The sequence below is a fragment of the Corapipo altera genome, unplaced genomic scaffold, assembly GCF_003945725.1.
Source record: "Corapipo altera isolate COAL_440 unplaced genomic scaffold, ASM394572v1 45, whole genome shotgun sequence".
Taxonomy (NCBI): domain Eukaryota; kingdom Metazoa; phylum Chordata; class Aves; order Passeriformes; family Pipridae; genus Corapipo; species Corapipo altera.
Window position 1 is genome coordinate 24,912,172 of NW_020884877.1, and position 14,120 is coordinate 24,926,291.

General features: G+C 43.8%; 1 protein-coding gene across 2 annotated transcripts in view; it reads left to right on the forward strand.

Moving 5' to 3' along the window:
- Positions 1-14,120, forward strand: part of KALRN (kalirin RhoGEF kinase) — a 504,478-nt gene that overhangs the window by 429,102 nt on the left and 61,256 nt on the right. Inside the window, exon 37 of one of the 2 annotated variants that reach the window (XM_027637176.1) lies at positions 6,165-7,534. The exons of the other annotated variant lie outside the window; for it this stretch is intronic. Within the exon in view, the coding sequence (XP_027492977.1) occupies positions 6,165-6,181 (17 nt within the window). The 3' untranslated portion in view covers positions 6,182-7,534. Of the gene's footprint in view, positions 1-6,164; positions 7,535-14,120 lie in introns of those variants that run through there. 2 annotated transcript variants of the gene reach the window in all.

The following is a 14,120-nucleotide window of genomic DNA, read 5'->3' on the forward strand; positions in this document are numbered from 1 at the left end:
CTTGTACATCTTTCCTAGCTGGTCAGAAACAGAGCCTTAACTGGAAGTTAGGAAAACAGGCATCATTGCAAGGGCTGTCAACAGCACGTTAATAAAAGTTATTTCTTCATTAGGGAAAAAGTGAGATCTGATGGTGCTTTTTATAGAAGGTGCTGACACTTACAGAGAGCTGCAGAGCTTTGCTAAGGATACTGGTACCTTTGTGCTGAGTGGTAGCAAGAGAGTGATCTGCAGTATTATATTCAAGCCCATAACATTTCCTAATTTGAACATATTTTATTTAGTGCTTCAGGCTGAGCCATGGTTACACTGTGTAAAGCATAATGGAATGCATGGCCAAAGCAGTTCCGTCAAAATTGTGGCAGAGGAGAAAACAATAGTAAAATTAAAGGTGTCAACCAAAGCTTGCTTAGTTTCCTGGTCCTTCTTGAATGAGAAATATGAGGAAACTGTTACCTTCCCCAAATAAACTGCTTGGGTGATGTCCATCTGTTGCTCATTAGTTGCATCTCAGTAGAGTCAAGAGGATCAAGTGTACTGGTCTTCTGTAGGCAGTCTTTCTCTCTCTTGCCAGAATTGAGCTCTGCTCTTTCTCCTGGCAAATTCAAGAGCAAATGGCTGTGGTGAGGTTTGTGAGACTTGTTGTTATTTCCTTCCAGTTCTATTAAGAGAAAACTGGGAAGCCCATGACAGGAATATCTCTTCCAAGTCCTGTGTTTTCCCACCTCTGCAGGCTGAGTCAGAAGTCAGAGTAGGTCATAGCAGAGGGTTATTGGAAGAGACAAAAGAGTTGATGAAAATGCTGCTCAGTTGAGCAAGCAGGATTAACTCGACAAGGTGAATACTGTTAGCAAAAAAAAAAAATCACTCTTTTTGTTAGTGTGAAATTGTGCTTTCCCACACCTGCTCTACACCCTCCTGACAGATAGTTCTGAGTTAAATGTGTCCCAAAAGCATGACTGACAGTCCCCATGCCAGTCTTTTGGGTAAATAGGAGGATTTCAGGAGAAGACCTGGGGCTGATAAGTAACCTCTGAACATGGACAGGAGGAGAAGCGTGGCCACTGCTCTGCTGGCAGGCGGGGGGGAACAGTTAGCTCACTTTAGGATTACTCAGTTTTAAGTGTTGTTAAATCTTACCTGTTTGCAGGAGGGTTTTTTGAGGTAGGAACCTTGTTCGTGGATACAGCAGGTCAGATTTTCAGTGGGTCTGTATTACTGTAAAATATTAAGCGTCCAAGAGCTCAGGAGGTTCAAGGCTTTTAGAAGTGCTGGTTGCTGCACAAGACTTTCTGCTCACTGCTCTTATCTGCCACCAACCACTCTCTGTAAATATGTTGTTTATCGTATCAGTGCCAGTGTTGGGATGCTTTAGCAACTTTCTCTTAGTTTCCAAGATCCAAGCAATAATAGTGTTACCTTTTTTCTCTTTTTAAGTTTATACACACCGCTAGACAGCTGTAACTACTTTCAGATCTTAATTGTCTAAAATAGATAGCAAGAGCTTCCATAAAGATCAGCTTGCAGTTAGTAGTGTGGGGGTGAATACGTGGTTGGGGATCCTCATTATTCAGATTGCTGCATTGTTTTCAACTTCTATGCATTTGTCCAGCTTTAAAGAAACATGGGGTCTGCTTTTACGTAGGCAAAGCTCCTAAATTTCTCATTCACTCCAAGAAGCATATAGGAATTCACAATGCTTTATTCATCTTGTCAAAAGCCTGAAGAAGGGAGACTTTATTCTAAGCGAAAGAGAACAGATAATTGTGAAAAATATAGCTTAGGTTACTCTCTACTCAGTGCAAAAACATGGGGTAACTAAACATGCTGTTTTCCTATAAAATAAGTGCCAGATAGATGTATTGTTCAGGAATTCAATGCACGGATGCTGAAATAAAACCTATCCATTTTGAAGTGAAACAAAAAGGGCAGTTATTTCACATGACCCCAGAAGGTTTTTGTTTGGGTTTTTTTCCTAAACTGTTATATTTCAGCATACACCTTGTTAAAACTTGCGTATGTATTGGGAAAACTAATCTATCATTTCAGAGTTAAAAAACCCCAAACCTCAAAATGTTTCGGTCTAAAAATAGCATCAAGGTACTTCTCAAACACACCAGAACACTGTTTCATTTCAGTCTAATTCTTGTCTGTTAACAGACTTTATGAAAACATTTTCATGTTTGGCAAAAGTTGCAGTTTCTTTTCAAAAGAGCAGTTGGTGGGCAGTCAGTGATTACAGCAAGGATCTGCAGATGTTGTGGTTTTCAGTTCAGTAAGGAAATCCAATTTTCTGCCAGTTTAGCCACTGCGCATCAGTTGCTATTGCAGGACAGTTCAATTGCTAATATTGCATCATGTAATTCAATGTCAAGTAAAGATACTTTTTAATCCAACTATAGAAACACATTGAGCTGTTTTCTTAAAAAAGATGCTTAGATCACAAGTAGGACTTCAGGACATGTAAAGAATTATTAGAAAATACCTAATGAGATAAGCCTGAATACATTTCCCTTGGCTATCCTTTGTCGTTGGAAAACCACAAAACAGAAATTAACCTGTTTGCTATTAGCTCCTGATGTTTCATGTGGCTAAATGTGCTGAAACACAAACCAGTCCTTGAATTACAGGTAGTTAGTGCATCCCATTGGGTCTGCTGTTGAGTTTGACCTGCCTCTCAATCCTTTAGCCTCTGGCCTGGACCAGCCCCACAATCCTCTTCCCAGCAGGCTGAGAACTTAGAAATCGCACACATCATCTGGGCTCCTTTCAGATAATTAGGCCAAAATATGAAAATTTCTTCAGTGAAGTCCTAATGAAATGAAAAGTAGAACCTGCAAGCTGAATTTAGCAGTTAATAATAGAAGAGCCATGGGGGTTTCTTCTCTGTGATGGGGAGAGACCCATTGTATGCTTCAGTTTACTATACAGGAGCTGTGGTTGCTCAGTACTTTCAGAAAATGGAAAAAGTATATCTCCTATTTTGTGTGTTGCCACAAGTTAGGAATTGCTATTCTCTTGCCTTTTTTGCACCCCAGTACACTTGGTTGTTCCATATGGTACAGCCATTGCTAGTCCTGGTACAACTCAACAACTCTGAAATCTTGGATCCCTGCAAAATTGTATTTCAGGCTGTGAAGTTCCATAGAGGGACGAAGCCTGGGAGCCAGAGCTGTTGGAACCCATTAGCAAACGTCATCCTAAGGAATCAATAGGTGGTTTCTGGTCAAGATTATTATCTTGTGTATTGGAAGATTGTAAATTAAACATGGAAATTTAATGTTGCTATGTACAGAAAAGCACAAGTAGAGTCTGTATGTGAGTTTTGAGCAAAGATCCCCTGTTCACTAGCACAAGACAGCATTGAATTAGACATTTAAGAAAGAGAGAGACTCTGGCCCAAGATAAGAAGGGACTGGATTTAGCGACCCTGGAGGTGTCTCCACTGTTATGTGTTCTGAGCATTTTTCCATGTTAATTTTTCACATGGAGCAAGCAGATCAGAGCACAGGGAAAAGCTGGGAGTGGCACATCCCCGGCTGCAGCTAAATCCTCTGAGGACGCTTTTTCATGCAGTTCAGCCGTGCTGACAATTACAGCTACAGAGTACAGCAGCCGAGGATGTGCCCTGTTATGCTGTGTTGGATTTTTTTCTCATCTCTTCATAATGCACATGCAGCTTTAGTGAACAGAGGTTTCTTGCATCCCCGGGACATGCAGTACAGTCATAACCTATCTGAAAACACATTACAGCTCAGTGGGTGCCCAGAAATTTTCTTGAGGTCATGTAGGAAACCGGTGACCAACTGCGCATCAAATATTCAGCAGTGATAGCTTCCAGATTTACATGGACCAGTTGATTTCAGGCGCGCGTGTCCTGGGAAGCACATCCCACACGTAGCCGAGATCATCTTGTTCTGTGACACCAGTTGGCTGTGGCCAGAACAACACCCACGGCGCAGTGGGGAGCAGCAGGGTTGCGCTGTGGGGGAAGGCAGCACCAGAGTGGTGGTGAGGCAGGAACACGAACCTGCGTGTGTGTTCCTTCTCATGGCCTGGGATTCGCTGCAGTCCCAGATCAGATCTGCACATGTGGAGCACCCCTGATGAACAAGGCCTCAGCTGTCTGCTGCCACGGGAGCGTGTGCCAAGGCAGGCCATGAGGAGTGTTGCACAACCGGTATAATTTAACCGCATGCTGAATAAATACACTTTTGAGAACTCTTTTGAAGAGATGTTGCCTAATTAATCCTGCAGGGGGTATAATATGTATACTTTTGAAATCCAGTTTTAGCATCCTGCAATTAGCTTTTATGGCCTAAGGATTCTGATTTAAGACACTCTTTAGTTACTAATGGTAATCTGTTTTAATTAGAAATGCAAATGTATTTTAGATCCAAATGTGTCTGAGTGGTACAATGTAAAATGATGATTCACAGCGAATACCATTGAAGTGCCTCAAGTCTGGTATTCTTTGTACCTTCTGTAGTTTGAACCCTGAGGATCAGCACAATATTCAAGCATTGCTCTCAGCTGAAGCCTGTGGAAGCTGAATAGATTTCTTTAGGAAATGGAATAAGTATTAATCAACAGGGATCCTTTCTAGAATGGCAGAAGGAAAATCATGGCTTTAGGCAAGAAGGAGGCGAATGCTTTGAATGTTAGTGGTAACTTCAACTCCACAGTAGCAGAGCATAGCTCCTACCAGGGCACAGGTGCTGAGCAGACAGCAGCATCTTAGCTGACTTTACCTTAGTGTCAGAGAAATTACTCAGGCTTAAAGATCCCAGGCTGCTCATAGGTGAGGAGGAGGGCTGTAGCTGCTCAGGGCTGTGTTGCTGTAAAATTTGATCTAGCAGTGTGTCTAAGACAAGCCGCTACAACAAGGCAAGCTCCAGACAAATATCTAAAGGCTGATGCTTGTTGAATATTCACTGCAGTCACTTGTCCTGGAGATACTAAACTATGAGGCAGGTTGATGTCTGTGATTAGACATCTTACATTGAAGTAACAGATCACTTATATTTGACAAAGTCTTTCTAAAATCAGAGCCTCTGCTGCTAGACTAATCCTTGTGTTGTGTTCAAGTAAGTGTTTCTTTTACCTGATTTCTTTGAAAGTTGGGGCCAAAAGAAAGCAACTACTCAGCAATAGAGAAGATGGCTTTTATAATGATTATAGTTTATTAGACATGTTGCTTGGTAGAGCATTTTTACAGCTATTTATGATGAGAGTCGGTGATGCAAATGGGAATGAAGCAGCACAGTTTATGCAGTACACCTCTCCACATCTCTGTTAAGCTGGATGGAGAACTGTTTTCCATAAGGAGTCTGCTGGTAGGGAGCAATGGTGTGGGCACCACAAAAGCTGTGGGAGGTTCTCTGTAGCCCTCCAGAAGTCAAAATCAATGAGTTTCTTAGGAGTAGCCTTACTGGAAAGGCTGGTGGCTGAGTCAAGGCACTTGCACAGTTTCAGAGGGCTGAGAGCTCGGCAGGGTGCTGCAGGGAGCACTCCTGTTCCCATGCAGCAGATGCTCTCTGAGACTTCAAGTTCCTTTCTTGCTGACGCAGATAGAGTGTAGTAGTGACTTCGTCACCTGAAATTTGATAAACTTGTTGACTGGCATCAGAGGGAAGGTTCCTCACAGATCTTCTCCCCGTACCAGAGAGCTGTCAAACAAAAAACCGAGGCGTAGATCGCGTGAGCCTGTTATATGGGACAGCAAGTGATGTTCTGGTTTTCCTACTTAAGCTGAATGAATGAAAGCTTCCCGCAAGTCTAACTGATGGTCTTGAATGTGCAGTTAAAAGTCCTCGAGCTGCTTAGCCATTTTCCTGTGCTGTGTTCAAAGAGCAAAGCATCACAAACACCAGCAGTTCTTATCTGTGTGTTTTATTTCCAAACCGCTGTTTGCATTGACTTCATTCATTACTTCTTTTAATTCATCCCAACCAGTACCTTTGCTGTGAGCTTGCATTTTCCACTGGTATTTCCTGGAGGACAAGAGTGTGGAGGAAGCTGCTTTGGGCACCAGCCCTGGAGGCTCCGGCTGCAGTGTGTCTGTCGTCAAACACCCCAACCTCGTTGTTCTTGGTGGTTACGTGGTGTCCACCCTTGCCCTGCACCACTTGCAACTTATTCTTATTCCATTCTTTTCTTTTCAGGGGCTGTCAGAGCCTGAATAATTTAAGAGTGAACAAATGAGAGACGTTCATGGAGGACTCTGTTCTTACCTAGGCACAATTTGACAAGCATGTAGATTGCCTTGGGTTTCCACTGCACCTACCACAACTTTACTAAGTGAAAAGCCCCCTTTCCCAAACATCTGTGTCACTCTTGCTTAGTAAAGTTATTCAAGATCAGCGCCTTTGGAATTGGTTGGTAAATGGACAAAGACTTTCTCTTTGCCCGGAGCTCCTCACAGCCTCCAAGTACCAAAGAGAACTCCACAGCACTAGAAAGCAAGAGACAGCTGCTGAATGTTGGAAGCTACTGCATTTGGCAAAAGAAGCTGACGCTAAGATGCACACAGTTGTGTTTGTTTGTTCTGCTTGTTTTCTGTGCTTTCTGAGGCCTGTGTGTGCCTGGAAAGTTTAATGACCAATCTCTTCTTTCTCAACATGCAGTTTTTCTTCCTATCCCAAAAAGCTTTGGGTTCCGTTCTTGCTTTTTTTCCAATTCCAATTTTGTCATTGATATTCTTCTGTTGTTTCCATGAAGAATTGTTTGGGTACATAGCCACACTTTCCTTTGAGGTAGGGAGACCTAAATATGACATTCAAATGTTGTTGTCCTCCCTCCTCTCCCCCAATTCAGCAGAGTAGTCCACCTTGTCATAGAGATTGCTGGCTTCAACTGTAAACCAGAGTTGACCTTAGCAATGATGTCATTTAACTGAGAAATTACTTCAGAATTCTGACAGTAGCTCAATTTGGAAGCTGCTGAATGAAGCTGACCCTTGACACTTCACAAAAGAATAAGGCTTGTGTTGTACTAACAGCTGCTTGGAAACCATGTGTAATAAAGTTTGTTTTTGTGCCCAACATCCAGGATAAAAGATGGTATTTGCCGACTCTGGTACCCTTACGCTCCCAGCAGAGCAAAACTGCTTAGATCAAAGTTTAAAAGTCTGCTTCTATGTGGGTGTCTAAGCATTTCACAGTTCCTTATGCTAAAAGTAACAGTGTACTTGCAAAGGCCAGCAAATGCTGCTCTTCTTGTTCAGCTTCAAACATGACATTTACCCCCTCATCATCCCATATAGCTTTACATAAAGGTTCAGGTTAAAAGTTTTTTTACGGAACGTGCATAAGTCTCCTATCAAAATATATCAAGGGAGATTTTTGCTCTGTGTTTGGGGCTTTGTTATTTTTGCTGCTAGCTACACTTATTCTGGAAACTTCAGGGTCGGGAATTATTTTTGTCACAGAACGAGGACAGTGTAAATACAAAATGTAAAGTAGAACTTAGAGAAGTGCTTCAACAACTTGTTTGACTAAATTGAAATAAATGTTGATTTGTTCAAAAAAAAAAAGCATGCCCTTTCTGGATCTTGTTAGTCTTGACTTTTTATTTCCTTCCTTTGCTAAAGTGAAATGCGTGCCTCTGGCTTCAGAGATCTGCTTTCCCAGCTGTGAGACATTACGGGAAGACTGCTCCAACGTGTGCTCCCAGCAGATGTGTTGGACTTGCTACTGCTGTGCTCTGGGCTGGTCCAGGACATGTGCTGGGCACAAACTTGAGGCAAGAGAATGGGTGAATGAATTCAGGTGTGTACGGATAGTGCATCTGGCCCCAAAGTCTGCTGTGTGGAGCAACTGCTTTATTTCTGAGCTTTTCCGCAGCCTTTCATTCAGTAAAAACCTATTCTAAAAAGCTGTTGCTTCAAGGTTCCCTTGAAGGTACATTATTGCCCTACCTTGAGTCATATCTCATAGTATTTTGGAATAGGAGCTGGCTAGGAGTATCTCACCAACATGTTGGTGGATTCACTGTGGATGTTTATTCTCTTATTATTCTTATCATGAATTCACAGCAGCCTATGTGAGGAGTCAGATGGGACTCTGAGGCAGAATGAATTGGGCTGATAAATGGAGACAAAAAGGCTCAAACTTCCAACTAGAGAAGTTGTAGATACCCATCACAGTTGTAAGCTGTTATATGGAAACATATTTCTGAGTGGGACACTCAAGAGAGGAGGACTGCAAGCACTGCAGCTGCTCTTCAAGTGCTTGATGCCATGGGGTTGAGTTGCACACTTTCCTGAGGTCTCTTCAGAGACACAAAGACATGTTCTGCCTTCATGTGCTGCAGCTCCTCAGTTAAATGCTGATCTGTAGGAAACAAGACCCTGCCCTGTATTCACCTGAGGACTCATCCTGCTCTTTTCCCCATACCCTCCCTACCAGTCACCTCTGATAAAAGCTTAGATCCATATGAAGCAGCAGATACAACAGAGAATTCCTGCAGCTGTTCCTCTCCCTAGGCACTCTTGGAGAGTACCGAAGTCATGTTTTATTTCGGCAGGCTCTCTCTGTGCATTCCCCTTGTGCTGTTTCTCTCCCTGGAGACCCAGCTCACTCATTCAGCACACTCTCAGGATTTCAGTAACTTTTCTTGCAAGGTCTCTTGGGACCACGCGCCTCTGTGCTGTTCCTCCAGGCTTTTGGTTTTATCTCACTCTTTGAAACTTTCCCAGAACTACAGTGACTTTTCTCTGACCTCCAGGAACTGGAGCTCTTGAGCCCTAACACTCCGACTGGCACAACCAAGACCTGGAGACTACTTTGGGATGTCAGCTTTCCCAGCACATGCTGGATGGAAGCTGCATCTGAGCAACACCAGCTAAAAATAAAAGCTATTCAACTGAAGCTAATGGCAGGTTGCCATCAGTTATTGCTCATTAAAGTGGATTGTCAGATGCTTAACTTCAGCTAATCATTCCCTGCTGCGAGATCGGCCTGGTATGAAACGTACTCAAATGTGGGAAGGGGATTCACAATAACTAAATTTAGCTAAGGGTATAATTTCCTCCGACTCCCTCTGTAGTTAATGGAAAGAGAGAGGCTCCTACAGGGTGTGAGTCCCACTCTGCATTACCCTTGGGCAGAAGTGTGTGCAGCTCCTTGACTGCCAAGAGCAGGAGGTGAGCTATGGCATGACACAAAAATGAGCAGCTCCGAGTGACAGTGTTTACCCACCCCAGCTGGGTGAGTGCTTGTTTTCCTCAGCTAAGTTTTCAACCTGCAAGTAATAATCAGAAAGTTGAATGTGAAAACCAGCAGATAGGTGACCGTTTCCCAGAGGCAAAACCCCTATGCAGAATCCCCCAGGAGCATCTCCTGCTTTGCGGTGTGGCTAAAAGGAATTCTGCAGATCATTCTTTATCTCAAAGCAGCTCTTCTTTCATATTTCCAAGAAATACCAGCTATTCAATAATGAAACAGTGTGTTCTGAATGTTGTGTGATTAATTTAGATTCTAGTCCTTTTTTCCTCTGTTCTTTTTGGAACTTAGTCATGTTTGTGTGTTTGGCAGTGAAACAGAAAGTCAAATTTTGAGTTTTTACATTACAGTCAGTGATCAGAAAGTTTGTCTGGTACATCTACTACTTTGTCTATTGGACTAGAAACTTTTTTATAAAATATTTAACTTCAGACCATTATTCTTGAGTTTGGACAGAAGTCATTTCATCCATATAAATGGAGTTGTGAAAATCCTGCCAGATTGATTTGTGCCTTTTGATGGTACTTCCAGCTTAAAGCTTCAAACAATACTCCCAAGACACAAACAAAAGTCAGTTGAACCTTCTCAATTTGCTCATTTCCAGGAGATTATGGAGTTAGGGAGAGCATTTGAATCTCCAAACAAAATCTGTATTTAGATTTCAATGGCGTAGTTTGAATGTGCCTTTACCCTCTGGTGTGAAACTGGCTCCTACATGGTCTCATCTCACTTTTAGCTCAAGCTGAAGCACGGGGCAGGTCTGCAGTTGAACACGTGCAGAGTGGCTGAGCAGAGCTGGGAGCTGATGGGGAGCTTTGGAAGTCTCCAGGGCACGTTTTGCAATTCCATTGCGAAAGTTTAATGTACTTCTAATCTAAAGGGCTTTCCAAGCCAGTTGTCCTCTGTCTTTGTCTGACATGGGCACTGAAAATTTCGTTGTGTTCACTTACACTCTTCACTAGAGAATTCTTCAGAGGCTGTGCCTGAGGAGACAGCTTATCTGTTGACATAAGAAGTTGTCAGATTCATGATGTACATTGTTAAAACCTATTTTTTTTGCTTGAGGAATAGCTGTAAAGCGACTTCGTATTATCCAAATGTTGTTGCTTCCCAAACTTTTGGAAATCCATGCCAGGTTTTACAGGCAGAATAGGCTCTAACACTATAACTGGGATTGGTACTGTCATCTGCCTAAGCCACAAAGTTTTGTAACTCTGACTTGTGCCAATAAAAATGTTTCACTGAGCATGTTTTGGACATTTAATACAAAAGCACAGAAGAGACCAAAGAAGCAGTCTTCATACCTCATTCTGCCATCTTTGCATCTGTCAATAGAGCTTTAGCCCTGAATCCCTTGAGCAGACCCAAGGTGGCTCTCAAAGCAGCATTTCCTAAGGGAGATCATAAAACTTCAATAAGCTGAGAGCTGTGAACTGGAACCTACGGCCTGTATGCTGGACATGCTCTTGAAAAGGGCAGGAGCGGGTGCATTTTGGTGGTTTAGATGATTCTTGTTTGTTTAGTGTGAAATTCTAACATAGGGGCTTTGAGCCCCTTCTGACTCATTTTCTTTGACTTCTGTGGAAAAATCTTTTTCTCTCAGTCTCTTTTTCTGGAATAAAATTTTTGGAGAAATGGAGCCATAGATAAATGAGAAGAGGATTCACCTCACCTAAAGCAAGGTTGTACCCTGCTCTACTCACCTGTCTTTATAGCTATATTCTGTATTATCTTCTGGTTATGGACACATATTTCTTTCCTATCATATATGGTCTGTGATTATTATGTACCAAAAAGACAAGCCTGATGTTTTCTTTAGAGATGCTGTGAGAGGCCTTTCCCTTTCCCTGTTAAAGAGTTGAGCTCCTGCAAAGGAGTCTGGTGCTGCATGACTGATCAGACAGACCTCCTCTCCCATGTGTGCTCTGGGGAACAGGGAGGTAAAAATAAAATGCCTTGTATTTATGTTCCACTAGTAATTCCTGATGACTCAAATGGGAATACAACTATGCCTCTAAAACCAGGTCTGTGAGATTTTCATTTTTCCTTTCACCCAAGGTAGCACAGAACTGGAACCTTCCATTTTTCAAATACAAGAGCTGTGCTTTTATAGGTGTCTGTTCATTTGAGCAACAACAACAAACATTTCATGTCTCCAGCAGTGCAAAAGCACTGAATGTTAAAGCTCTTTGGTCTGGCTGAGTATCTCTCACAGTCCTCTTGCCAGAAGTTTTTGGGAGGTTTGCTTAGGAGTGTTTTGGAAACCATCATTTCTTCTGTCTGAATGAATGGTTTGGCCAGGAAATCAATCTAGCCACATGAGTCTGCTGACCTCCCTACACCCATTTTGCCTCACCAAATACCTTTTTTTAGACATGTGTGTCCTGGGACACTGGTGGGAGGACAACTGCTCATGGCAGTGTGAGGACAGCCACTGCTTCGCTGGTCCCTGTGGGCAGCAGAGCTGCCTGAATTATCACGCGATGAGCTGCTGCATCTTTTCCAAAAGCTCTCTGGCTTTTCTTAAGGAGACTGTGTTTCCAAACAGCTCTACTAATGCAGTTTGCAAAGGACATATGTGCTAGTGCTTTGCAAGAAGAGCACGGTAACGTGTCGTCCTCTTCCGCTCAATCCACCTGGTGTCTGCATCTCAGGCCAGTATCAAGTGTCATGATTGATGTGTTCGTAGCTGTATGTGCTGCAGAAGCAGCGGAGCTCACACAAGCTCAGCTTAGGAGCTTGTCTAAAAGGTCTTTCCTGGCAAATTTTTTTGTATTTCATGTTTCTCTTATTTCACGAGCTCTGCTCTTCCTGGAGCTCCAGTCCTGCCTCTGCGACCATGTCGATCTGACCTGCTTTATGTGCAGAGGAAATCACTCTCAGGGCTGGCAAAACAACAAATGTGACTTGCTCACAAATGTGTCCAAATTTACAGTTCCTTTAAAAAAGAAAAGGAAAAAAGGTTATGAAAATTGTGTGTGTACTCTCGGTATGGCTTCTGCATAGTGCATGTGTGGTGGTAGTGGTAACTGGAATGATGAGGTTGGGAATAGTTTGTACCTATGTAGGGTGCTGGGTAGAGAAAAGTCACCCCACCTCGAAGGGCTCTAATGGTGGCTGGGGAGCAGGGAGATTCATACCAGTCCTTCTCTCCCACCTCCCTGCCTGTCGTTCAACCACAGGGAGACTACACTACCATGTAAAGGGAAAATAAGGCCATGTTTCCAGTCTTGGGCTGCATGGGCGAAGCAAAGCCCAGGCTCTGTCCTAAATGCCTTACAGTGCTCCAGCAGGGCAGTTCAGCAGACAAGGAGAAAGAAGGGGACTTTGTATCTGCCAGGGCTGCACAGAGCATGGCATGACGGACCCACGTTCAGTAACCCCTTGGTAAACAGCCTTTTTCATCACCAAAGGCATGACCTTGAGCAGGAAAATCCAGAGCCTTGTTCAAGTGGGACTGTTGCACAGTGTAACACGCCTCCCTCTGGAAACCTGTGGGTTGGCTTTCACCGTGGCTTGTGGCTCTTGGGGGCTGATGTTTGGCCTGCAGAGTTTTCCTGGCCCTGGATTAAACTTTGGACAAAATTCTTGCAAGCAGGGAGGGTGAGCTGTTGGCCAACTCGGGACTGGGGCTGTTTCTGCCCACCTGCTGCCTTCCCTGGAATGACAAGGAACAACTGACTGTCGCTTCCCCAGGCCAGTTGAGCAAAGAGTGCTGTGACAGGAGAGGTGCTGTGTGTGTGTCCATGCCCTGGCTGTGGCTGTGCTGCCTGGGAAAAGGAGAGGGAGGCAGCAAGGCTGGGGCCTGGCCCTGCTCATAAAACCAGGGCTGTTTTATGGTGGAAATGGAGGTCCCTGCCTCTTCCATCATGGACCTCAAGGTTCCTTTATCTGGATATGCCTTGAGCCTGCTGGGCTGACATAGGATTGCATGTCACATAATAAAGCCTTCGAGTGGATGGGGTTGTCCCAGGCTCCATTAGCCTCCTGTCAACTCCCTTCCATTACCAGAAGTTAAATTGGTGAAGTGCTGTTAACTGGAGGTCGGGGTTTGGACTATGTTACTTACAAGCTGTTGTAAAAACCTCTCTGTACGTTAATCAACAAGGTGAGATCAGCTTGTCGTCAGTTCTCCTGAACCTTCCACCGAGCCCAGTCCCCACCAAAGGCAGTGAGTCTGTGATATGGCTGCTTGCTCCAAGTCATCCCTGGGAGTGGCAACCTCACAGAGTGATCACTTCCAGCATTTCTCCTTCTGTGACTGCAGCCCAGCTCCCTTTGCACCAGTAATGGCCAAAGTTAATCCTCCTGCAGCAGTAGTGGGAGCATGAGCACCTGAGGGCACTCCTCTTGGCAAAGACCCTTGGCAAATAGCCCTCAAGCTTCCCTCACTGCCTGTGGGGCTTTCAGTGGGGTGAGGGCACTTGGAAAGTCAAAATCACCATGATGAAACCCTGAATTTTGCTGATGCAAGGTGCACTGATAAACTCACCCAGCATCACGTGGAGCCTGCGAGGGGGAACTATCCAGAGGCTTTTGAGTGGAAGATAAGCTGGCCCCTGATAAACATTATCTTGCACTAGTTGATTTAACGCCACTTTGTGTACATGAAATAACATCAACAGGAGCTGGCTAAACCCAGACCTTTCTGAGATAAGCCTGCTATTTTGCCCCTACAGAGGAATGTCAGTAAGTCACCTGGGATCCGTCCTCCTCCCAGCCCCTCTCTCACTTACTCCTCCTGTTGTCAAAAGAGAGACGATTTGGATTTTCTTCCTGTCTGGGAAATGAACTTTGACTTTCTCTAGCTTGTTAAAATGATTCCTGTATGTTCTAAAAATCTAACTTTTGAACTCAGGTATATAATAAATTATTGGTTCAACTTCTGACTGAGGC